The sequence below is a fragment of the Zeus faber genome, assembly GCF_960531495.2.
Source record: "Zeus faber genome assembly, chromosome: 2".
NCBI lineage: Eukaryota > Metazoa > Chordata > Actinopteri > Zeiformes > Zeidae > Zeus > Zeus faber.
In genome coordinates, this window is record NC_137189.1 from 52,365,370 (window position 1) to 52,392,892 (window position 27,523).

General features: G+C 45.3%; 1 protein-coding gene across 1 annotated transcript; it reads right to left on the bottom strand.

Moving 5' to 3' along the window:
• On the bottom strand, positions 1–27,133 carry ankef1a (ankyrin repeat and EF-hand domain containing 1a; the record flags this gene model as incomplete). Its single annotated transcript, XM_080023982.1, has 12 exons — positions 1–129; positions 3,052–3,198; positions 4,773–4,921; positions 5,014–5,240; positions 14,838–15,645; positions 15,755–15,878; positions 16,108–16,257; positions 18,243–18,436; positions 18,988–19,149; positions 19,623–19,797; positions 23,236–23,390; positions 27,025–27,133. The coding sequence occupies 12 exons, from the start codon at positions 27,131–27,133 to the stop codon at positions 1–3; spliced, it is 2,529 nt and encodes an 842-aa protein (XP_079880108.1).
• Between the last annotated feature and the right edge of the window lie 390 nt (positions 27,134–27,523).

The window sequence follows — 27,523 nt, forward strand, 5'->3', positions numbered from 1 at the left end:
TCAGTAGAAGCTCCTCAGACCTTCAGCTCCACTGCAGCTGAGAGGCTCCACCCCTTTCAGCACCTGAAGCTCCTCGCTCCCCCGGTCCAACATCTGACTGAACAGGGTCCTGAGCAGGAACCAAGAGGCCTCATGGAGGCCACGCCCAGCACTGTCAAACACTCCAACAGTACTTCTCCTCCTCCTCTCCTCCTCTACTCCCCTCTTCCTCTCCTCCTCCTCTCCTTTCTCTCCTCCCCTCTTCCTCTCCTTCTCCTCTCCTTTCTCTCCTCTCCTCTCCTCCTCCTCCTCTTCCTCCTCCTCATCCTCCTCCTCTTCCTCCTCTCCTCTCCATCTCCTCCTCCTCTCCTTTCTCTCCTCCTCTCTTCCTCTCCTTCTCCTCTGCTTTCTCTCCTCTCCTCTTCCTCTCCTCTCCTCCTCCTCCTCTTCCTCCTCCTCTTCCTCCTCTCCACTTCCTCTCCTCTCCTCCTCCTCCTCTTCCTCTCTTCTGCTCCTCCTCTCCTGCCCTCTTTCTCTCCCCCTCTACTCTTCCTCCCCTCCTCTTCTCATCCTGGGAGTGCAGTGAAACAAAGTCATCAGAGTAGAACAGGAGATGGAGCAATGTCCCACAATGCACCTGTGTATTGTCCCACAATGAACCTGTCCAATGTCCCACAACGCACCTGGGCCCAAGTGCCTCCCATAGAAACACAATGTTTTATCTGCTCTCACTGAGTAGATAAAACACAGTTTTCAACTGAGATGAAAAGAATATTCACCACCGCTGCAGAGAGACAGATAGATAGATAGACAGACAGACAGACAGACAAACAGCCAGAGAGCAACAGACAGAGCGACAGACAGATAGATAGATAGACAGACAGACAGACAGATAGACAGACAGACAGCCAGACAGCCAGACAGACAGACAGAGGGGAATTGTGGGTAATCATGATGCGGATCTTCAGTTGGTGGCACGTGTGGTGGGGGAGGACTCCTCCCCCGTGTGTCATCATCAGCTCCTTCCACCTGCCTGTTGCTATGGAAACTGGGTTTCCTCTACGCGTCACCTGCGACCATATATGGTCAGCCCCTCTCTCTCTCTCCCTCTCTCTCTCGCTCTCTCCTGCAGTTTCACTCTGCAGTGTTTATCAGACTTTTGGGAAACACCCTTTGCTCCTCTTCAGTCTGATCACATTCTTTCCTCCTCTTCCTCCATTCATCCCTCCATCCATCCCTCCGTCCATCCATCATCCCTCTATCCATCCATCTCTCCATCCCTAGGTCCATCCATCCCTCCATCCATCTCTCCATCCCTCCATCCCTAGGTCCATCCATCCAGCCATCTCTCCATCCCTCCCTCCATCTCTCCATCCCTCCCTCCATCCATCCCTCCATTACTCCCTCCATCTGATTTGACAAACTGCTTCTCTGTTCTGACCTTCTGACCCCATGCAGCTCTTCACCTCCTTCTCTCAACCCCCACCCCCCACCCTCCTGATCTCCTCCACCCTCCTCCCTGTAGATAATGGAGCGATTAATATCACTTCAGGATTTAACTTTATTTGAGGTTTAGCAGCATTTGGAAATCTGAAGCTGCTGCAGCTCTGATCGATCAATACCAGAGCAATATACACACACACCCCCCCCCCCCACACACACACACCCACACACACACACACCCACACCCCCCCACACACACACACACACACACACACACACATATATATAACATATAAATTATATTATATATATATACATTATACATATATAATAATATATAACAGTATATATATACTCTTATATATTATTATATATTATTATACATATACTGTTATATATATATATATTCTATACTGTATATATAAATATACTGTTAAATATATATATATAGTGTTATAAATTACTATAAAATATTTAGTTATATATATACCTGTATATATAACATATAACAGTGTTTATACATATATAATAATATATAAGAAGTACAGTATATATATGTAATAATATTATATCCCACCCCTTGACAGGTGACATTGGAAACAGATGATCAATGTTATTCCCTTCAGCTGTCACTGGTTTTCATGTTGTGTGTACTATAATAAATAAAATAAAATAAAATTATATATATATATATATATATATATATATATATATATATATATATATATATATATATATATATATATATATAATACTGTGTATATATACATACATATAGTATGCATATATACATATATACAGTATACACTATATGGGTTAGGGCTAAGTATACTGTATACGATATGTGTATATACAGTATATATATACAGTATATATATATATAAATCGTTATATATATATATATATATAAATCCTGTCGTTTCCCTTTACACTAATTTTAAAAAGTCATATTTGAATGACACGCATCTTTATGAATTTGGGGGATGGTAGCTGAAACTTATTTTGTGTTTTATTAAATGTTCTTTTGATTTCTTTTATCTCCCATCACGCCAAAACCTGTGGCCGCCACCCCCCCCCGCCCCCCCGCCCCCCGTTTTCCCGTTTCTGCCCCGCCCCCATGAAATAGGCTCCTCCCATCTCCCCTTCTCAGCCCCGCTCCAGTTTCATATTATATTATACTATAACATCGTCTTTTAATATGTTCTATTATATTTTATTCTGTTATATTGTATTATATTTTAATAAATTAGACCTGATGCACGCATAGAAATGGGATATCATTTTAATCACTCATACAAAGATAATTGACTGTATATACTGTATGTTAATGGTGTGTAAACACATCCAAACACAGGAAAGGAAAACAAACTTTATTGACTTTGTGTTTCGATGTTGTGATGTGATGCTAACGCTCGCTAGCTCAGTGAGACGAGTGTTCAGGAGATCAGCTGACTGCAGGGGGGCCAGACCTAGGAGAGACAGACAGGCAGACAAACAGTATTAGAGATAGACAGACAAACAGATAGATAGAATGAGTGACAGAAAGACAGGCAGACGGAAGGAGAGACAGATAGATAGAATGAGAGACAGACAGATAGGCAGGCAGACAGACAAACGGTCCTGTCTTACTGTGGTGGGGATGAAGCTGATGTCCACCTTGTTGCTTTTCCCGCTGCTGATGCGGGTGTTGTAGAGGACGGTGTGTTCTGAGACGTTCCCCGGCGTCCGCTCCGGGGACTCCACCACCGGGAGCAAGGCGGGGGGCAGGGCGTGGATCTGGGCATGGGACGGAACAGAACGTCACGGAACCTCACGGGATGGAAAGGGACGGAATGGAACGGAACAGGACGGGAAAGAACGTCACAGGACGGAACGGAACGTCACAGGACGGAACGGATCGTCACAGGACGGAACGGAACGTCACAGGACGAAACGGAACGTCACAGGACGGAACGGAACGTCACATGATGGAACGGAACGTCACAGGACGGAACGGAACGTCACAGGACGGAACGGAACGTCACAGGACGAAACGGAACGTCACAGGACGGAACGGAACGTCACAGGACGAAACTGAACATCACAGGACGAAACGGAACGTCACAGGACAGAACGGAACGTCACAGGACGGAACAGAACGTCACAGAACGGAACGGAACATAACAGGACGAAACAGAACGTCACAGGACGAAACGGAACGTGACAGAACGGAACATCACAGGACGAAACGGAACATCACAGGACAGAACGGAACGTCACAGGACAGAACGGAACAGGAAGGGACGTCACAGAACGGAACGCAAGGTCACAGAACGGAACGGAATGACACAGAATGGAACGTCACAGAATGGAATGGAACATCACAGGACGAAACGGAACTTCACAGAACAGAATGTCCCAGGAAGGAACAGAACGTCATGGAAAGCAATGTCACAGAACGGCATGGAACGGAACGGGAAGAAACAGGAAGGAAAGGAACGTCATGGAGCATAACAGAAAGGAATGGAACAGAACAGGACGGAACAAAACGTCACAGAACAGAACAGGAAGGAACGTCACAGGAGGGAATGGAACGTTAAGGGACTGAACAGAACAGAAGGAACGTGACAAAACAGAATTGAAAGTCACGGGATGAAATGTCACGGAACGGAACGTAACATCACGGAATGGAAGAGGAAGGAACGTCACAGGACAGCACGGAACAGAACGTAACAGAACGGAATGGAACAAAATGTCACAGGATGGAACCTCACGGTAAAGAAGGGAACAGAATGTCACGGTACAGAATGGAATGTCATAAATTGGAACAGAACAGGACGGAACAGAACGTCAAGGAATGGAACATCATGGAACGGAACGTCAAGGAATGGAACGGAATGTCACGGGACGGAAGGGAACAGGAAGGAATGTCAAAGGGCAGAATGGAACGTCATGGAAGGGAATGGAACAGAACAGAATGTCAAGGAACTGAATGTTACAGAAGGGAAAGGAACATCACGGGATGGAATGTAACGGAACGGAACAGAACAGGAAGAAACGGAACATCATGAGATGGAACAGAACAGGAAGGAACGCAACGGGACGGAATGCAATGTCACGGCTTGGAACAGAACGGAACAGGAAGGTTCATGTGCTGAGCGTTGGGACTGAGGAACCAGGTTCCAGCTGTGATGGTTCTGACGCTGGATAATTATTTTAAGCGAAATAAGAAACCGAAGTAAAAATAGTTTGATGTGTGAGCGAAATAACAGAAGCAGAACTAGAACCTGCTGGGACAGGAAGCACCTGCTGCACGTTATCACACATCATAAGAACCCCAACAGAACCAGAGAGAGCGGCCGGTTCTGGACCTTCTCTTTGGAGGTGGTGGTGCTGGTTTTGGCCGGTTCTCTCCCCTTCTTCACCTCCAGGGGTTCAGGAAGGGAAGCCATCTTTTCTTTCACCAAATCGATGATGGTCCCATCTCCAAACGCCTTGGCCACGCCCAGGCAGGTTTGTTCTGAGGAGCAACATGAGGAGGCCAGAGGTCATCAAATGGCACTGCAGACCCACCACCTCAACCGACACCGTCACACCGGCCGGGATTCAAACCTTTGCGGTTCTGCGCCGTGACGTCAGCCCCGGCCTTCAGCAGGAAGTCCACGCAGCCGGGCTGCGAGCCCACGATGGCCGTCATCAGGGGCGTGGCTCCGTTCAGCGTGGCAGCCTCCAGGTCGGCACCGGACTCCACCAGCAGCTGTAGCAGCTCCACCCGCCCAGCGTGGGCAGCGTGGTGCAGGGCGGTCCAGCTGAACTGGTCACAGGCCGCCACATCCGCCCTGGGTGGGGTGCAGGAGGGACCTTCTATAGATACACACACCTTCTATAGATACACTGCTTCTATAGATACACTCCTTCTATAGATACACTGCTTCTATAGATACACTCCTTCTATAGATACACTGCTTCTATAGATACACTGCTTCTATAGATACACACTCCTTCTATAGATACACTGCTTCTATAGATACACACCTTCTATAGATACACTGCTTCTATAGATACACTCCTTCTATAGATACACTGCTTCTATAGATACACACTGCTTCTATAGATACACTCCTTCTATAGATACACACTCCTTCTATAGATACACTCCTTCTATAGATACACACTCCTTCTATAGATACACTGCTTCTATAGATACACTCCTTCTATAGATACACTGCTTCTATAGATACACTGCTTCTATAGATACACTCCTTCTATAGATACACTGCTTCTATAGATACACTGCTTCTATAGATACACACTGCTTCTATAGATACACTCCTTCTATAGATACACACTCCTTCTATAGATACACTCCTTCTATAGATACACACTCCTTCTATAGATACACTGCTTCTATAGATACACTCCTTCTATAGATACACTGCTTCTATAGATACACTGCTTCTATAGATACACACTGCTTCTATAGATACACTCCTTCTATAGATACACTGCTTCTATAGATACACACTGCTTCTATAGATACACACTCCTTCTATAGATACACACTGCTTCTATAGATACACACTGCTTCTATAGATACACACTCCTTCTATAGATACACTGCTTCTATAGATACACTCCTTCGAAAGATACACACACCTTCTATAGATACACTCCTTCTATAGATACACTCCTTCTATAGATACACTCCTTCTATAGATACACTGCTTCTATAGATACACTGCTTCTATAGATACACTGCTTCTATAGATACACTCCTTCTATAGATACACTGCTTCTATAGATACACTCCTTCTATAGATACACTCCTTCTATAGATACACTGCTTCTATAGATACACACTTCTTCTATAGATATACTGCTTCTATAGATACACACTCATTCGATACCTACACACTCCTTCTATAGATGCACTCCTTCTATAGATACTCTGCTTCATTAGATACACACTCCTTCTATAGATATACTGGTTCTATAGATACACACTCATTCTATAGATAAAATGCTTCTATAGATACACACTCCTTCTATAGATAGACTCGTTCTTTAGAAACGCACTCCTATAGATACACTGCTTTTATAGATACACACTCCTATAGATACACTCCTTCTATAGATAAACTGCTTCTATAGATACAGTGCTTCTATAGATACACACTTATCTTATAGAGTAGATACATACTCCTTCTATAAATACACACTCCTTCTATAGATACATACTTATCTTATAGAGTAGATACATACTCCTTCTATAGATACACCCTCCTTCTATAGATACATACTTATCTTATAGAGTAGATACATACTCCTACAGATACACTGCATCTATAGATACACTGCTTCTATACATACACACTCCTTCTATAGATACACTCCTTTTGATACACACTGCTTCTATAGATACACTGCTTCTATAGATACACTTCGCTTCTATAGACACACTGCTTCTATAGATACACTGCTTCTATAGATACACTCCTTCTATAGATACACTCCTTCTATAGATACACTGCTTCGATAGATACACTGCTTCTATAGATACATACTCATTCGATACCTACACACTCCTTCTATAGATGCACTCCTTCTATAGATACTCTGCTTCTATAGATACACATTCCTTCTATAGATATACTGCTTCTATAGATACACACTCATTCGATACCTACACACTCCTTCTATAGATGCACTCCTTCTATAGATACTCTGCTTCTATAGATACACACTCCTTCTATAGATATACTGCTTCTATAGATACACACTCATTCTATAGATAAAATGCTTCTATAGATACACACTCCTTCTATAGATAGACTCCTTCTTTAGATACACACTCCTATAGATACACTGCTTTTATAGATACACTCCTTCTATAGATTCAAGATTCAAGATTCAAGATTTTTATTTGTCACATACATATACATACTTCCATACGTATATGCAGTGAAATGTAATGCCGGAGCGCCGGCGCAGGCGACCGCTAGGGGCGGCGCCACTATCGCCACAGATAAACTGATAAACTGCTTCTATAGATACACACTCCTTCTATAGATACATACTTATCTTATAGAGTAGATACATACTCCTTCTATAAATACACACTCCTTCTATAGATACATACTTATCTTATAGTGTAAATACATACTCCTACAGATACACTGCATCTTTAGATACACTGCTTCTATACATACACACTCCTTCTATAGATAGACTCCTTCTTTAGATACACACTCCTATAGATACACTCCTTTTGATACACACTGCTTCTATAGATACACTATGCTTCTATAGACACACTGCTTCTATAGATACACACTCCTTCTATAGATGCACTCCTTCTATAGATACTCTGCTTCTATAGATACACACTCCTTCTATAGATAAACTGCTTCTATAGATAGACTCCTTCTATAGATATGCACTCCTATAGATACACTGCTTTTAAAGATACACACTCCTATAGATACACTCCTTCTATAGATGAACTGCTTCTATAGATACAGTGCTTCTATAGATACACTCCTTCTACAGATACACTGCTTCAATAGATACACTGCTTCTATACATACACACTCCTTCTATAGATACACTCATTTTGATACACACTGCTTCTATAGATACACACTGCTTCTATAGATACACTGCTTCTATAGATACACTATGCTTATATAGACACACTGCTTCTATAGATACACTGCTTCTATAGATACACTGCCTCTATAGATACACACTGCTTCTATAGATAAACTGCTTCTATAGATACACTGCTTCTATAGATACACACTCCTTCTATAGATACACTGCGTCTATAGATACACACTCATTCTATAGATAAACTGCTTCTATAGATACACTGCTTCTATAGATACACACTCCATCTATACATAGACTCCTTCTTTAGATACGCACTCCTATAGATACACTGCTTTTATAGATACGCACTCCTATAGATACACTGCTTTTATAGATACACACTCCTATAGATACACTCCTTCTATAGATAAACTGCTTCTATAGATACACTGCTTCTATAGATACACTGCTTCTATACATACACACTCCTTCTATAGATACACTCCTTTTGATACACACTGCTTCTATAGATACACACTGCTTCTATAGATACACTGCTTCTATAGATACACACTGCTTCTATAGATACACTCCTTCTATAGATACACTGCTTCTATAGATACACACTCCTTCTATAGATACACTCCTTCTATAGATACACTGCTTCTATAGATACACACTCCTTCTATATATACACTCCTTCTATAGATAAACTCCTTCGATAGATACACACTCCTTCTATAGATACACTGCTTTTATAGATACACTCCTTCTATAGATATACTGCCTCTATAGATACACTATTTCTATCGATACACAGCTTCTATAGATACACACTGTCTCTATAGATACACTGCTTCTATAGATACACACTGCTTCTATAGATACACTGCTTCTATAGATACAGACTGCTTCAATAGATACACTGCTTCTATAGATACAGACTGCTTCAATAGATACACTGCTTCTATAGATACAGACTGCTTCTATAGATACACTGCTTCTATAGATACAGACTGCTTCAATAGATACACTGCTTCTATAGACACACACTGCTTCTATCGATACACTGGTTCTATAGATACACTGCTTCTATAGATACACTCCTCCTTTAGATACACACTCCTTCTATAGATACACTGCTTCTATAGATACACACTCCTTCTATAGATACACTCCTTTTGATACACACTGCTTCTATAGATTCACTGCTTCTATAGATACACTGCTTCTATAGATATACACTGCTTCTATAGATACACACTGCTTCTATAGATACACTGCTTCTATAGATGCACTGCTTCTATAGATATACACTCCTTCTATATATACACTCCTTCTATAGATAAACTCCTTCTATAGATACACTGCTTTTATAGATACACTCCTTCTATAGATATACTGCCTCTATAGATACACTATTTCTATCGATACACAGCTTCTATAGATACACACTGTCTCTATAGATACACTGGTTCTATAGATACACTGCTTCTATAGATACACTCCTCCTTTAGATACACACTCCTTCTATAGATACACTGCTTCTATAGATACACACTCCTTCTATAGATACACTCCTTTTGATACACACTGCTTCTATAGATACACTGCTTCTATAGATACACTGCTTCTATAGATATACACTGCTTCTATAGATACACTGCTTCTATAGATACACTGCTTCTATAGATTCACTGCTTCTATAGATACACACTCTTTCTATAGATACACTCCTTCTTTAGATACACACTCCTTCTATAGATACACTGCTTCTATAGATTAACTGCTTCTATAGATACACACTCTTTCTATAGATACACTCCTTCTTTAGATACACACTCCTTCTACAGATACACTGCTTTTATAGATATACTGCTTCAATAGATACAGTGCTTCTATAGATACACACTCCTATAGATACACTCCCTCTATAGATACACTGCTTCTATAGATACAGTGCTTCTATAGATACACACTCCTTCTATAGATACACTCCTTCTATAGATACACTGCTTCTATAGATACAGTGCTTCTATAGATACACACTCCTTCTATAGACACACTGCTTCTATAGATACACATTGCTTCTATAGATACACTACTACTTTAGAAACACACTGCATCTATAGATACACTGCTTCTATAGATACACACTGCTTCTATAGATACAATGCTTCTATAGATACACACTGCTTCTATAGATACACTACTTCTTTAGATACACACTCCTTCTATAGATACACTGCTTCTATAGATACACCCCTTATTTAAATACACACTCCTTCTATAGATACACTGCTTCTATAGCTACACAATGCTTCTATAGATACACACTCCTATAGATACACACTGCTTCTATAGATACACTGCTTCTATAGATACACTGCTTCTATAGATACACACTGCTTCTATAGATACACTGCTTCTATAGATACACTGCTTCTATAGATACACACTGCTTCTATAGATACACTGCTTCTATAGATACACACTGCTTCTATCGATACACTGCTTCTATAGATACACTCCTCCTTTAGATACACACTCCTATAGATACACTGCTTCTATCGATACACTGCTTCTATAGATACACACTCCTATAGATACACTCCTTCTATAGATACACTGCTTCTATAGATACACACTGCTTCTATAGATACACTCCTCCTTTTAATACACACTCCTATAGATTCACTGCTTCTATAGATACACACTGCTTCTATAAATACACTCCTTCTTGAGATACAAACTCCTTCTATAGATACACTGCTTTTATAGATACACTGCTTCTATAGATACAGTGCTTCTATAGATACACACTCCTATAGATACACTCCTTCTATAGATACACTGCTTCTATAGATACAGTGCTTCTATAGATACACTCCTTCTATAGATACACTCCTCCTTTAGATACACACTCCTTCTATAGAAACACTGCTTTTATAGATATACTGCTTCAATAGATACAGTGCTTCTATAGATACACACTCCTATAGATACACTCCCTCTATAGATACACTGCTTCTATAGATACAGTGCTTCTATAGATACACACTCCTTCTATAGATGCACTCCTTCTATAGATACGCTGCTTCTATAGATACAGTGCTTCTATAGATACACACTCCTTCTATAGACACACTGCTTCTATAGATACACATTGCTTCTATAGATACACTACTACTTTAGAAACACACTGCATCTATAGATACACTGCTTCTATAGATACACACTGCTTCTATAGATACAATGCTTCTATAGATACACACTGCTTCTATAGATACACTGCTCCTTTAGATACAAACTTCTTCTATAGATACACTCCTTCTTTAGATACACACTGCTTCTATAGATACACTACTTCTTTATATACACACTCCTTCTATAGATACACTGCTTCTATAGATACACCCCTTATTTATATACACACTCCTTCTATAGATACACTGCTTCTATAGCTACACAATGCTTCTATAGATACACACTCCTTCTATAGATACACACTGCTTCTATAGATACACTGCTTCTATAGATACACACTGCTTCTATCGATGCACTGCTTCTATAGATACACTCCTCCTTTAGATACACACTCCTATAGATACACTGCTTCTATAGATACACACTGCTTCTATAGATACACTGCTTCTATAGATATACACTTCTTCTATAGATACACTGCTTCTATAGATTCACTGCTTCTATAGATACACACTGCTTCTATAAATACAGTGCTTCTATAGATACACACTCCTATAGATACACTCCTTCTATAGATACACTGCTTCTATAGATACAGTGCTTCTATAGATACACTCCTTCTATAGATACACTCCTCCTTTAGATACACACTCCTTCTATAGATACACTGCTTTTATAGATATACTGCTTCATTAGATACAGTGCTTCTATAGATACACACTCCTATAGATACACTCCCTCTATAGATACACTGCTTCTATAGATACAGTGCTTCTATAGATATACACTCCTTCTATAGATGCACTCCTTCTATAGATACGCTGCTTCTATAGATACAGTGCTTCTATAGATACACACTCCTTCTATAGATACACTCCTCCTTTAGATACACACTCCTTCTATAGACACACTGCTTCTATAGATACACATTGCTTCTATAGATACACTACTACTTTAGAAACACACTGCATCTATAGATACACTGCTTCTATAGATACACACTGCTTCTATAGATACAATGCTTCTATAGATACACACTGCTTCTATAGATACACTGCTCCTTTAGATACAAACTGCTTCTATAGATACACTCCTTCTTTAGATACACACTGCTTCTATAGATACACTACTTCTTTAGATACACACTCCTTCTATAGATACACTGCTTCTATAGATACACCCCTTATTTATATACACACTCCTTCTATAGATACACTGCTTCTATAGCTACACAATGCTTCTATAGATACACACTCCTTCTATAGATACACACTGCTTCTATAGATACACTGCTTCTATAGATACACTGCTTCTATAGATACACACTGCTTCTATCGATACACTGCTTCTATAGATACACTCCTCCTTTAGATACACACTCCTATAGATACACTGCTTCTATAGATACACACTGCTTCTATAGATACACTCCTTCTTTAGATACACTATTTCTATAGATACACTGCTTCTATAGATACACTGCTTCTATAGATTTACACTTCTTCTATAGATACACTGCTTCTATAGATTCACTGCTTCTATAGATACACACTGCTTCTATAGATACACTCCTTCTTGAGATACAAACTCCTTCTATAGATACACTGCTTTTATAGATACACTGCTTCTATAGATACAGTGCTTCTATAGATACACACTCCTATAGATACACTCCTTCTATAGATACACTGCTTCTATAGATACACACTGCTTCTATAGATACACTCCTTCTTGAGATACAAACTCCTTCTATAGATACACTGCTTTTATAGATACACTGCTTCTATAGATACACTGCTTCTATAGATACACACTCCTATAGATACACTCCTTCTATAGATACACTGCTTCTATAGATACAGTGCTTCTATAGATACACACTCCTTCTATAGATACACTCCTCCTTTAGATACACACTCCTTCTATAGACACACTGCTTCTATAGATACACACTGCTTCTATAGATACACTACTACTTTAGAAACACACTGCATCTATAGATACACTGCTTCTATAGATACACACTACTTCTTTAGATACACACTCCTTCTATAGATACACTGCTTCTATAGATACACCCCTTATTTAAATACACACTCCTTCTATAGATACACTGCTTCTATAGCTACACACTGCTTCTATAGATACACACTCCTTCTATAGATACATACTTCTCTTATAGAGTAGATACATACTCCTTCTATAGATACACACTCCTTCTATAGATACACTGCTTCTATAGATACACACTCCTTCTATAGATACATACTTCACTTCACACTGCTTCTGTAGATACACACTGCTTCTATAGATACACTCCTTATTTAGATACACACTGCTTCTATAGATACACTCCTTACTTAGATACACACTCCTTCTATAGATACAGACTCCTTCTATAGATACATACTTCTCTTATAGAGTAGATACATACTCCTTCTATAGATACACACTCCTTCTATAGATACACAGCTTCTATAGATTCACACTCCTTCTATAGATACATACTTCTCTTATAGAGTAGATACATACTCCTTCTGTAGATACACACTCCTTCTATAGATACATACTTCTCTTGTAGAGTAGATACATAGTCCTTCTATAGATACACACTCCTTCTATAGATACATACTTATCTTATAGAGTAGATACATACTCCTTCTATAGATACACACTCCTTCTATAGATACACTGCTTCTATAGATACACACTGCTTCTGTAGATACCCTCTTTCTTTAGATACACACTGCATCTATAGATCCACTACTTCTTTAGATACACACTCCTTCTATAGATACACTGCTTCTATAGATACACTCCTTATTTAGATACACACTCCTTCTATAAATACACTGTTTCTATAGATACACACTGCTTCTATCCATACACACTCCTTCTAGAGATACATACTTCTCTTGTAGAGTAGATACATACTCCTTCTATAGATACAGACTCCTTCTATAGATACATACTTCTCTTATAGAGTAGATACATACTCCTTCTATAGATACACACTCCTTCTATAGATAGACAGCTTCTATAGATTCACACTCCTTCTATAGATACATACTTCTCTTATAGAGTAGATACATACTCCTTCTGTAGATACACACTCCTTCTATAGATACATACTTCTCTTGTAGAGTAGATACATACTCCTTCTATAGATACCCACTCCTTCTATAGATACATACTTATCTTATAGAGTAGATACATACTCCTTCTATAGATACACCCTCCTTCTATAGATCCATACTTCTCTTTTCGAGTAGATACATACTCCTTCTATAGATACACACTCCTTCTATAGATAGACAGCTTCTATAGATTCACACTCCTTCTATAGATACATACTTCTCTTATAGAGTAGATACATACTCCTTCTGTAGATACACACTCCTTCTATAGATACATACTTCTCTTGTAGAGTAGATACATACTCCTTCTATAGATACACACTCCTATAGATACATACTTATCTTATAGAGTAGATACATACTCCTTCTATAGATACACCCTCCTTCTATAGATCCATACTTCTCTTTTCGAGTAGATACATACTCCTTCTATAGATACACACCACTCTTATAGAGAAGAAACACACTCTTTAGCCGCATAACAACCAGTGGTCCTCTCACCCGAGCTCCACCAGGTACTGGGCCATGTGGTAGTTCCCACTGATGCAAGCCGCCATCAGCGGGGTCTTGTAGAACCGATCCTTGACATCCAGGGACACGCCCTGTCTCCAGGCCTGCTCCAGGGACTCCAGGTCCCCAGACCTCACGCAATAGTTGATGTTGCTATAGACCTTGTCAGGCCGGTTCAGGTACCAGGCCGAGTCGTCCTGGATGGGGTGGCGCGGCGGGTGATCGCGGTCGAAACGCCGGATGTCGGTGCAGTGCTGGAATGTCTCTATCATGTAGTGGGGGGGGCCGCCGTCCTCCCTGCGGGGGTGGAGGTGGGGTGGGGCAGTGCAGATCGGCATGGGGATGAGCAGTTTACCCTTCTTCTTTCCTTTTCTCCCTCCTTTCTTTCCCTTCTTGAACTTCGCTGTATAAGCAGACATGCTGAAGGCCTTGGGGACATAGGATGTGCCTGACAGGAAGTCAGTGAGGTTCACGACCCCCTCCCTGCGCCGGTCGTGGGCCTTCATCAGAGTGCGGAGCTGGTCCTGGTCCAGCGGTGCTCCCAGGTTGTTCAGCACCTCTGTGAGGGTCTTCACAGAGACTGATCCCGTTTCTTCTGCCAGAGCGTCCAGCAGGGCTGCCTGGTGCTCCTGTGTCCAGTCATACAGCGTAACAGCCCAGGGTGCAACGCCTGGACCGCCCGCCTTGCCCATCAGCTTCTCCACCTTCTTCAGCTCCTTGACCGCCACCTTGTGGCCGGAGGCTTTGGCGATCACACGTGGCAGCAAGTTGTTGCAGTTCCTCAGTTTGGGATTACAGCCTGAAAAGTAGCCAATGTTTCCGTTTCATTTCAAACATGGAATAGATATTTGTGTTGTTTACAAACTGCAGTGAATCAGTGGCTGCACCCTGCTACCCTGCTACATCACCTCTCTGCGCCAGGAACTTGCAGCAGTTTGCGTCTCCTGCAGCGGCGGCGTAGTGCAGCGGCGTGTCGCCCTCCAAGCTTATCACCTCCAGGTCCGCAGAGTATGCCGACAGCACCCGGACCACCTGAGCTCCAAGCAGATCAACAGATATGATCAGGTATCAGCACACTGGATAGTACAGTTGAAGGTAATACTTTTTCAGAGGTTTTTAAGACTAATTTTATTTTGAACAAATGTTTTTTCTCTCTTATAACGTCCTGCAGGTAAGTTCTGTGGAAGTTCCCTCAGAACTGGGATTAGAACAGTTTCCTGCAGGTCCTTCAGCGAGGGAGGACCAGGGTGTGTGCGCTGACCTCAAAGTGCCCCCTCATGGCGGCGTAGTGCGCTGCAGTCAACCTCTGGGCGTCCAGGCGGTTGGGGTCTCCTCCTCTCTGGAGAACCGACCTGAGGAGCTGTAGGGAAGCAGACTGAGCTGCTAGCATCAGAGCTGTGACTCCTGTAGTCTGAGAGGAGGAGGGAGGAGGGGGAGGAGGAGAGGAGGAGAAAGAGGAGGGCGAGGAGAGGAGGAGGAGAGGAGGCGAGGAGGAGGAGTGAGAGGAGGGGAGGAGATGAGGAGGGAGGAGGAGAAAGAGGAGGGGAGGGGAGGAGGAGGAGAGGAGGGGAGGAGGGGAGGAGGGGGGGGAGGAGGGGAGGAGAAGAAAGAGGAGGGGAGGAGGGGAGGAGGGGGGGAGGAGGGGAGGAGAAGAAAGAGGAGGGGAGGAGAGGAGGAGAGGAGAGGAGGAGGAGGAGGAGGAGAGAATGAGGAGGAGGGGAGGAGGAGAAGAGAAGGAGAAGGAGGAGGAGGAGGGGAGGAGGACGGGAGGAGGGGAGGAGGAGATGGGAGGAGAGGATGAGGAGAAGAGAAGGAGAAGGAGGAGGAGGAGGGGAGGAGGGGAGGAGAGAAGGAGAGGAGGAGGAGGAGGGGAAGAGGGGAGGAGGAGAAAGAGGAGAGGAGAGGAGGAGGAGGAGGGGGAGATGGGGAGGAGAGGATGAGGAGAAGAGAAGGAGAAGGTGGAGGAGGGGAGGAGGGAGGAGGGGAGGAGAGAAGGAGAGGAGGAGGAGGAGGGGAGAGGGGAGGAGGAGAAAGAGGAGGAGAGGAGGAGGAGGAGGGGGAGAGGAGGGGAGGAGGAGAAAGAGGAGGGGAGGAGAGGAGGAGAGGAGGAGGAGGAGGAGAGGAGGGGAGGAGGGAGGGAGAGGAGGAGAGAGGGAGAGGAGGAGAGGAGGAGGAGGGGGGGGGAGAGGAGGGGAGGTGAAGGAGAGGAGGGGAGGAGATGAGGAGGGGAGGAGGAGAGGAGGGGAGGAGGGAGGGAGAGGAGGAGAGAGGGAGAGGAGGAGAGGAGGAGGAGGAGAGGAGGAGGAGGAGGAGGAGGAGAGGAGGGGAGGAGGGGAGGAGGGGAGGAGGAGAAAGAGGAGGGGAGGAGAGGATGAGAGGAGGAGGAGGAGGAGGAGAGGAGGGGAGGAGGGGAGGATGGGAGGAGGAGAAAGAGGAGGGGAGGAGGAGGGGAGGAAGAGGAGGAGGGGAGGGGAGGAGAAACTCTGTCAAACAAGGAGAACCTCCATCACAACAAGGAGTACCTCCATCGTGACCAGGAGTTGGAGGTGTGGGGGGAGGGGTTCTACTGGGTCCTGCAGCAGGATGGATGGGGCTTCTGGAGCCGGGTTGGGCTGAGCAGGTTAGAAGATTTCTGCACCTGAATGTTCTACCACGTCTGCAGCTCTGTGAGCTGGGGGTGAGACAGGGATGGAGGTGAGACACAGAATGAAGGAGACAGGAAGTGAGTAGGAGGGTAACAGGATGTTAGAGAAAGTGGAGATTAGCTCCTCCTAGTATTCAGAAGAAGCTGGAAACCAACTGATCACGAACCAACGTCAACCAGACAAACCAGTTTCCCACCCGGACAAGATGTCAACTGGTCCGTTAGGCTCCTCCTCCTCCACCAGCCTCTACCTAGCAGGTTGCATTAGGCTCCTCCCCTCCACCAGCCTCTACCTAGCAGGTTGCATTAGGCTCCTCCCCCTCCACCAGCCTCTACCTAGCAGGTGGCATCAGGCTCCTCCCCTCCACCAGCCTCTACCCAGCAGATGGTGTTAGGCTCCTCCCCCTCCACCAGCCTCTACCAAGCAGGTGGCGTTAGGCTCCTCCCCCTCGACCAGCCTCTTCCTAGCAGGTGGTGTTAGGCTCCTCCCCCTTCATCAGCCTCTACCTAGCAGGTGGTGTTCGGCTCCTCCCCCTCCAACAGCCTCTCCCTGGCAATTGGCGTTAGGCACAGCCCCTTCCACCAGCCTCTACCTAGCAGGTAGCATTAGGCTCCACCCCCTCCACAGCCTGAACCTAGCAGGTGGCGTTAGGCTCCACCCCCTCCACCAGCCTCAACCTAGGAGGTGGTGTGGGGCTCCACCCCCTCCATCAGCCTTTAGCTGGCAGGTGGCGATAGCCCCCGCCCCCTACCTGGTCAGTGGCGTTAGGGTCCGCCCCCCACTCCAGCAGGCTGAGGGAGCTGCTCTCCTCCCCCTGCTGGCAGCTCAGCAGCAGCACCGGCTTCCCCTCCACCGACACATTGTTCACATCCGCATGGTTCTGCAGCGCCACCTGCAGGCAGCGGGCGTGGTGCTGCGTGGGCTGCAGGCAGTAGAACAGGATGCCTAGAGAGGGAGGGGAGAAGGGAGAGTGAGGAGGAGAGAGAGAGAGAGAGGGAGTGAGATGTTTGGTCCCTCATCAGACAGACAGACAGACAGACAGACAGACAGACAGACAGACAGACAGACAGACAGACAGACAGAAAGGTGAGTATTGCATGTTGGGTGGTGTCAGGTTTCCCAGAATGCTTCACAGCAGAGGATCAATGTCAACAGGTTGAACTGTAATTAGAGGTGCAGACACACACACACACGTTCTCTGATCATTTATGAAAGTCTTCAGATGATCAGTTTCCACTCATCAATATGTAATCGCTCCTCAACGTGCACATTCCTTATGGTGCACACTCCTCAACAGGCACTTTCCCGAATGTGCACGCTCCCCAGCATCTACGCTCCTTAACGTGCACGCACCTCAACATGCACTTTCCCCAACGTGCACGCTCCTCAACGTGCACGCTGAGGACAATAAGATAAGCTCATTTGAACCTGTGACTCTTCGGCTGCAGTGCATCATGGGTAACCTGACCGGGCTGCAGTGTATAGTGACCTCTGACCTCGGCCCTGGACGTCCCGCAGCTCCAGGTCTGCCCCCTGGTTGACCAGCAGGCTCAGCGCGGCGTGGTGGCCTAGCCGAGCTGCCAGCATGGCGGGCGTGCAACCTTCCCCGTCCTGCACGTTGGGGCTCGCTCCCTGGGCGAGCAAGAAGCTCAGCAGCGCTGGAGAGTGATAGTACTATTAATATGGGGATGGTGGCTCAGGCGGTAGAGCTGGTGGTCTAGTGATCTAAAGGTTGCTGGTTGGATCCCAGGCTCCTCCTGCTAGCATGCTGTAGTGTCCTTGAGCAAGACACTTAACCCCTATTTGCTCCTGATGGCTGACAGATTAATAAAGAAACATGTTTCTCTTTCTTTAATGGACAATTTACTACTTAAACCCCTGTTTCATCATTAATAAAAACTTATATTTCATCATTAATAAACACTTATGTTTGATCCGGTGTTATTTATATCCCTTACTATTATTATTATCATTATTATTATTATTATTATTATTATTGTTATTATTGTTATTATTATTATTATTATTATTATTATTATTATTATCATTATTATTATTATTATTATTATTATTATTATTATTATTATTATTATTATTATTATTATTATTATTATTATTATTATTATCCTACCCAGGTGGTTGCCCCCGGCGGCCACGTGCAGGGCGGCGGTCCCGTCCCGGGGCTCGGTGAGGTTGACCAGGCCGTGCACCCCGAGCTGTAGCAGCTTGAGCACCGGGTCCTGGCGGCCCTGCCGGACCAGCTGCAGCAGGCGGCAGACCTGCAGCACCTCCAGCCGCCGCATTTTCTGCGGCATACACAGTACACAACACACGGAGTAGTACTACACGCTCTGAGTACTGCTTCACACTGCGGGTACACGCTGCGGGTACACGCTGCGAGGCTCGTCTGGCCGTCATAGACGCGTCTCCATGACAACGCGACGCACTGAGGGAAAGATTTCTGTTCCGGTAGTGGCCAAACATTCAGCTGCACTTCACATGAAATTACTTTCCCCGTTACGTTTTTTTTAAATCTTTTTTTACTTCATACGTTTTAGCCGACATAATTTTTTTCTGTTGTGATTTCCACATGTTCATCCACACTGAGTGGCTGGTGCCACCATAAATAAAACAACGTGTATGTATGAAAAACAGGCCTCCACTCTGTTGAAAGAGGTTGAATATGGATGAAATGAGAGGAAACCTCGTGGGGGTGAATGTGACTGAGCCCATGAAAAGGTTCAAGTCAGTTCACCCTTGATGAATAGTGACACCAGTCACTGGATCAGTTTAAGAATTAAATCATTACACCTGTTCAACCTGTCTATATTTTTTACGTTTTCTCAATTAAAAATGTGCATCTTCATTTCTAAATTTCAAGTTGAGAACACCTCAGAGCTATAGATTAAATTGAACATTGATTCCATGAATGACTCCATTGTTTCCAGTGTGAACCATAAGAAGAAGCTTGATGTCATCAATTGAACTTTAAAAAAGTTTTCATTTAAAATTGTTGCAATATATCTATCGCTGCAGCTAGTGGTTGGAAGAAGAATTACAACTATTTTAACGTATTGTTGTGTATCCGAGGGTTCGCTGTGCGTCTATACTTCTGTCCATTATGAAATAAAAGACAGGGAGGCACCGTCATCTCAACAGGACATCCATCTTTATTGCTTCCACATGAGAGGAAAACACCTGTGAGACACCAGGCTCTACCGGAACTGGGGAGGCGTGTCCTAACAACTGCTTGCGATTAGACAGGAAGTGGGTTCTAAGTCCTAAGTCCGATCAGCCATAGAAATAGGTTACATATCTCCCCTCCTCCAAACAAGAAACGTCCCCAGCAGCAGTAAAATATAATACAATAATTATTACACTAATAAATTATTTATGTGTGTGTCCCCAGCACATAACTACACGTCTTAACAAAGTATGCCACACTAATCCTGTACACCAGATAGAGCTGATACACCATAGTGTCTAGACACCCCATTCATAGATTGAAGCAATGTGCAATTACAGTGAAAATAAACATGTAACTCAGCATCGACACATATTCTCCTTATCCCACTTAACCAACATGCAACCATACAACCTTGAACAAATCAGCTAACACTGAGTGACCACACAGCCAGTCTCACCGTCCTTCCAGAACGAGACAGTTTGATTCGGCTCCTCGTGCCGGTAACATGAACAGTCCCTGTTCCACCCGTGACCAGTGGCTCTTCAGCCACCCAGTTCCCATCTGGCAACCCCTCGTCCTGCCACGAGGGAGCATGAATGGGAGAAGCCGGGAGACTACTAGAGGAACCAGCAGGCATCCGCAGTGGGCAGGGTTTCGGTCTATTGTAATGGACCACCTGCTCCTGTCCATTAGAATTCTAAGTGCTGCCAATCTGACAGGTGAGCCCAGGTTCTCCCTGAGAGCCCGATACAGCCAGAACCCTGTAGGGTCCCTTCCAGTGAGGAGCAACTTTCAAACGGTCCTCCATAGGATTATACAGCCATACAAGATCCCCTTCTGCAGGTGATGGACCGCTCCATCATAGTACACCTTCTGTTTCTCTTGGACGTCGGTGCCACCCTGGATGGTACCACAATAAGCAGTTTACAGCCTCTCCGCCAGAGAGGTCAAATTCAAAGTCAGCATGAGAATGAGATAAGTCCAAGCGCCCCATTCCCATCCAGGAGTTAAGTAGAAAGGAGTGTGTTTACCTGGTTCAGATGACTCACCTCCAGAGGCAAGCAACAACTTGTCCAGCTGGTCAATGAGATTCAGATTAAAGCCTCAACCATTCCATCAGATTTGGGATTATACGGTGTAGCTGGCGTTTTGTTAATCCCCAGAAGTTGACACAGACTCCGAACAATCTCAGCTTCAAATTCTTGGCCCTGATCACTGTGAACCATCTCTGGAATGCCATGTACGAGCACAGAGTACTCAAACAAACACTATGCTACTGACTGGGCCATTTGGTTAGGAAGAGCATACAGATTTGCAAACTTGCTAAAGTGGTCTTCTACTACTAACAAATATATTTTTCCATTAGAAGTCATTAGTAATTCGAGAATGTCAGTTGCCACTCTTTGGAATGGCCTCATCACCTGGGTGCGCCCCACCGGTGCTCGATGCTTATGCTACGGGGCCATGCGGGTTTGACATGGGATGCACTGCTCACACCACTATCGAATATCTTTGAACATGGAGCGCCAGTAACCAGTTTGACTTGGTGGTTTCCATACTCGTTCCCCATGAAATTCAGCGATGCAGGGCCTCTATGCAGCACATCAGGGATAAGTAAGGAGGGCACGACCACTTGACACTGAGCATCCCCTGTGAGGGAGGATTTTACCGTCCGGCAGAGCAGTCCATATACCACAGAAAGACAAGGATAATCAGTCCACAATTTTCTGTGGTGAGATCAAAGGTCTGGGGGTTCACTGTAGGTGGCTGAGACATCAGCACGTCTGTCTGGGGAACACTTGACTCCCTGGATGAGCTGATGCCATTCTCCTGGGTGGCTGCTACCCGTGAGGTACCATTAGCCATACCAGGGCTCAAGATGCTGACGTCTCCGTGAGAGAGCGTCAGCATTGAATTGATGTAATGTCTGATAAGTTTGAATTTGCCCACACTTATCAGACGTTTGCTCCTTGTGTCTGTCAGTAGTGCAGCCAATTGCGCCTTCTTTTCTCTGACTAGCCAGAGTCTCCTCCAGCGACACTAAAGGCACTTCAGAGTATCATATGGTAGAGACTGTCTCCACTGGACCTGTGGGAGTGACACAAGCTCGGACTCATCCATGGAATGAAACTCCCCCAAGTGCATGCCCGCACTTAATATTATGTCCTGATTTGTAGGATATTAAAAACGGGCTGTAGTAATCCCATCCTTCTCCGACCTCACTCTTTGAGCCATGACACATTCACTTTTGCCCTGGATGTTGGGTGCTAAGTAACCCACTGTAGTGGGTTTGCTACCCATGTTCTTAAAGGACACGTGACACAGAGGTAGCGGTGAAGAAGTGCCAATAGGTAGTTTTTATTGATATCAGTTACAGTCAAAACGCTCAAGTGCAGAACATTCAACAAAACAGAGAGCTTTAAAGATGGGCTCCGACTGGGATTTAGGCAAGATCTTTTGGCCAGTCAGTACAATTTGCCACAGCTGGCACCAAGGCGGGGAGCGTCAGTCTACCACGCTGACTTCCCCTCGCCTCCCGAATCCCACTCGACCACACTCGATTCTTCCACACACCACCACCACACTCCTTCTCCACTGTGCTGTATTTGGTCTCCCGATCCGCAAGTATCCTGCTTACATAGAGGACCGAGCGGTCGACCCCCTCCACCTGCTGGGCCAACGCTGCCTCCAGCCATCTGTCCCCTGTACCTCCTTCCGCCCAACCGCACACTTTAAGAATTAAGAATTAAGGATCTTTATTTGTCAGGAGCAGTGGGCAGCATTTGTCGATGCGTAAGGACCCGCACCAAAAACATGCACACATGGGGATGTGTGCATGTTTTTGGTGGGGGTCCTTACTGATGGTAGGTGGAGGAAACCCCATATGAGCACAGGGAGAACATGCAAACTCCACACAGAAGGGCTCCGATTTGAGAGATAACCCGCGGGAACACAGTGCCAAGAGCGCCCCAGGCGAGAATCGAACCCAGGACCTTCTTGCTGTGAGGCAGCAGTGCAGTGCACTGCGCCACCGTGCACACTTCTTAGGGTTTTTCGGGTTTCGTAGCTACGCTAACAGATAATATCATTCCCACGGTGAAAGTTAGGATATGGGGATGGTAGCTCAGGAGGTAGAGCTGGTGGTCTAGTGATCCAAAGGTTGCTGGTTGGATCCCAGGCTCCTCCTGCTAGCATGCTGTAGTGTCCTTGAGCAAGACACTTAACCCCTAATTGCTCCTGATGGCTGCGTCCGTCGGTCTTTGATCAATTGTAAGTCGCTTTGGATAAAAGCGTCTGCTAAATGACTAAATGTAAATATTTCCAAACCAGAAACGTGGGTTGATAAATCCATCCACTGCATTCTGAATATTCGCACGACCGCTTACAACGACGGTCTTGTATCCGGAAATATGGACATCGTACAATCTGCGGAGGGCGGTGAGGGACGCTTAACGGGCGTACAGAGAGACTGTGGAGCTACAGATGGAGCGGGGGGACACAAGACGCTTGTGGGAGGGGCTGCGGACGTTCACGAACTACAAGAACAGCCCCTCCCCAGCCACGAGTGTGGACGCCTCCTTAGCCAACGAACTGAACTCCTTTTATGCGCAGTTCGAGTTAGGCAACAGCACCGCCAGCACGCCGGCTAATTTGAGTTACACCGCTGGGGATGAGCGCGCACTCTCAGTGTCTGTGCATGATGTCAGGAGGGCTCTGATGCAGGTTAACACCAGGAACACTGCGGGCCCAGATGGCATATCTGGGCGAGTACTGAAGGCCTGTGCTAACCAGCTAGCCACGGTGTTCACCACAATATTCAACATCTCCCTGGCTGAATCAGTGGTCCCGTCCTACTTCAAGAGGTCCACCGTGATCCCTGTCCCGAAGATCGCCTCTCCTGCCTGCCTGAATGACTACCGTCCGGTGGCCCTCACCTCGGTGGTCATGAAGTGTTTCGAGAGGTTGATTAAGGATTACATCTGCGCCTCCCTCCCCCGCACCCTGGACCCGTTGCAGTTCGCGTACCGGCAGAACAGATCCACGGATGACGCGGTTTCCCAGGTTCAGCACACCACGCTCACGCACCTGGATGGCCAGAAGGGGGCCTATGTGAGAATGCTGTTCATCGATTACAGTTCAGCCTTCAACACCATAGTCCCCACCAGACTGGCTGTCAAGCTGAAGGAGCTCGGACTGAATGCTCCGCTGTGTGCCTGGATCCTGGACTTCCTCACAGCCCGCCCCCAGGTGGTCAGGGTGGGGAAGTACATGTCAAGCTCCCTCACCCTGAATACAGGATCCCCCCAGGGTTGCGTCCTCAGCCCCCTACTGTACTCCCTGTACACACATGACTGTGTGGCCAGGTCCAGCTCCAACACCATCATCAAGTTTGCTGACGACACCGTTGTCGTGGGCCTGATCACCGACTGCGACGAGAAGGCCTACCGTGAGGAGGTGGCTGACCTGTCACTCTGGTGCCAGAACAACAGCCTCCACCTGAACGTCAGCAAGACAAAGGAGCTGATTGTGGACTTAAGGCGAGGATCACAATCGAGGACGCACGTGCCCTTGGTGATTAACAGGATTTCTGTTGACAGGGTGAGCAGCTTCAAGTACCCGGGAGTCCACATCACAGAGGACTTAACATGGACTTTACAAACAGACACTCTGGTGAGGAAGGCGAGGCAGCGTCTTTACCACCTCAGGCAGCTGAGGAAATTCCGGGTCTCGGTGAGGATCCTCAAGTCCTACTCTGGAGCAGTGGAGCGCATCCTGACAGGCAACATCACTGCCTGGTTTGGGAACTGTAGTGCTCAGGACAGGCGGGCCCTGCCACTGGAACTACCCTCCCCCCCTTGCAGGAGTTATACACCAGGAGGTGTAGTAGCAGAACCCGCAGGATCATGAAGGATCCTCGTCACCCCAACAACAGACTGTTCCATCTGCCACGGTCAGGATAGCGCCTCCGCAGTCACACAGCGAGAACAGAGAGACTGAGACAGAGTTTTTTCCCGCAAGCCATTAGAACTGTCAATGCTGACCTCTCCAGGTGTCCTCACTGGGCCATACACATAGGCTCCACTACCTACTGTACTATATGTAGCATACTGTACTGTGTCACTGTTCAGGGTTGTTCGTGATGCCGTATTGCTGCGCCGTACTGTTGTATACTGTGCTGTATTATCCCTAACACTACCTCATTTTTTTCACATGCCACTTTAAAGTACATATCTGTATATACATAATTGCCTATTCCATATACATAAGCATATTCCTTCTCTCTATTCCATTTTATCTCATTTTATTTTATTGTATTTTATTTTTATTGTATTTTATTTCATTTTATTTTATATTATTCTATATATTTTTACTTTATTCTATAAGTATTCGACTTACTGTATTACGTTTTAGGAGTTAGTTAGTTGGTCTATTAGAAAGAAATTTTTCCTAGGACATATTGTGTGTTATCACCGGGTGTGTTGCATTACATTTCACTGCATATATGAAAGTATGTATATCTATGTGACGAATAAACCTCTTGAATCTTGAATCTTGAATGTTCCACCCCCAGCTGTCGCTATGAATGATTACATCATCTAAGTAGGCGGCGGCTTATGCCTCGTCCGGGCGCAGAACCCCAGCAATAAGTCTCTGAAAGGTGGCTGGGGCCCCAAACAACCCAAACAGAAGCATAACGAATTGGTACAACCCCTGCAGAGAGGAGAAAGATTATTTTTCCCTGGACTCTGGAGACAAGGGAATCTACCAGTAGCTCTTGGTTAGATCCAGCGTCGTAAAAAAATTTGCTGTGCCTAACCAGTCAAGTATTTCATCGACCCAGGGAATTGGGTATGTGTCAAATTTTGACACCTCGTTCACCTTCCTGTAGTTTACACAAAACCGGACTGTCCCATCAGGCTTGTTAACTAGCACGATGGGGCTACACCAGTCACTAGTAGACTCCTCTATATCCCCATTTCAAGCATGGCCTTTAATTCTGCCTGCACAATTTTGCGTTTGTGCTCGGGCAGTCGGTACTGCCGGGTGCGTATTTTCACCTCCGGGGTTGTCTTTACGTGGTGGTGTATGAAAGACGTGCGGCCTGGCAGGGAAGAGAATACATAAGCAAACTGTTCCTGTAAGTCCGCCGCCTGGCCTGACAAGAGAAGGTCACGTGAAAGGGCCAGAGTCTCATTGGTAGCTTTTGGAACCTCTGGGCCCAACTTGTCTCTCCCAATCACGGAGGTGGCCAGAGAGACGGACGCCCCCTCCCTCCAGGCCTTTAAGAGGTTGAGATGATACACCTAAGTCGCCCCTCGCCAGTCCGTTCGACCTCATAACCCACCTCCCCAACCCGCCATGTGACCACAAAGAGTCCTCTTGCAGCACTTGTGGTCCACCTCCTGCGTCCACACTATTGCCTGGAGCATCTGAGTCTGCTGTTGCAGGGGCATCGACTGCACCTTCTGTATCGGGGCCAGGTGGTCGACCAGCTTCACAACAGGTACCGCTCCATATTGCGACTTTGTCCTTGTCGTCCTTGCTGACTACGCCGCTGTAGCGGGTTCGCTACCTAAGCGCTCCCGCATTTTCCCTGCCGTGGCTCCCCTTACTGGAAGACAAACAGACATTTACCCCCAAAGTCTGCCACAACCACAAAGTCTGGCAGCGGGTCAACAGGCCGGGCTGGGGACACACGTACAGGCACCAGCACCTCACCAAAGAGGAGCAGTGTCATGGCAGTTGCAATGGAAACATGACATCACTCAGGAATTAAGTCTATGCCACTCAAATGTGGAATCACCATGTCCCATAATTGCAGAATGCCAAGGGCATAATCCAAG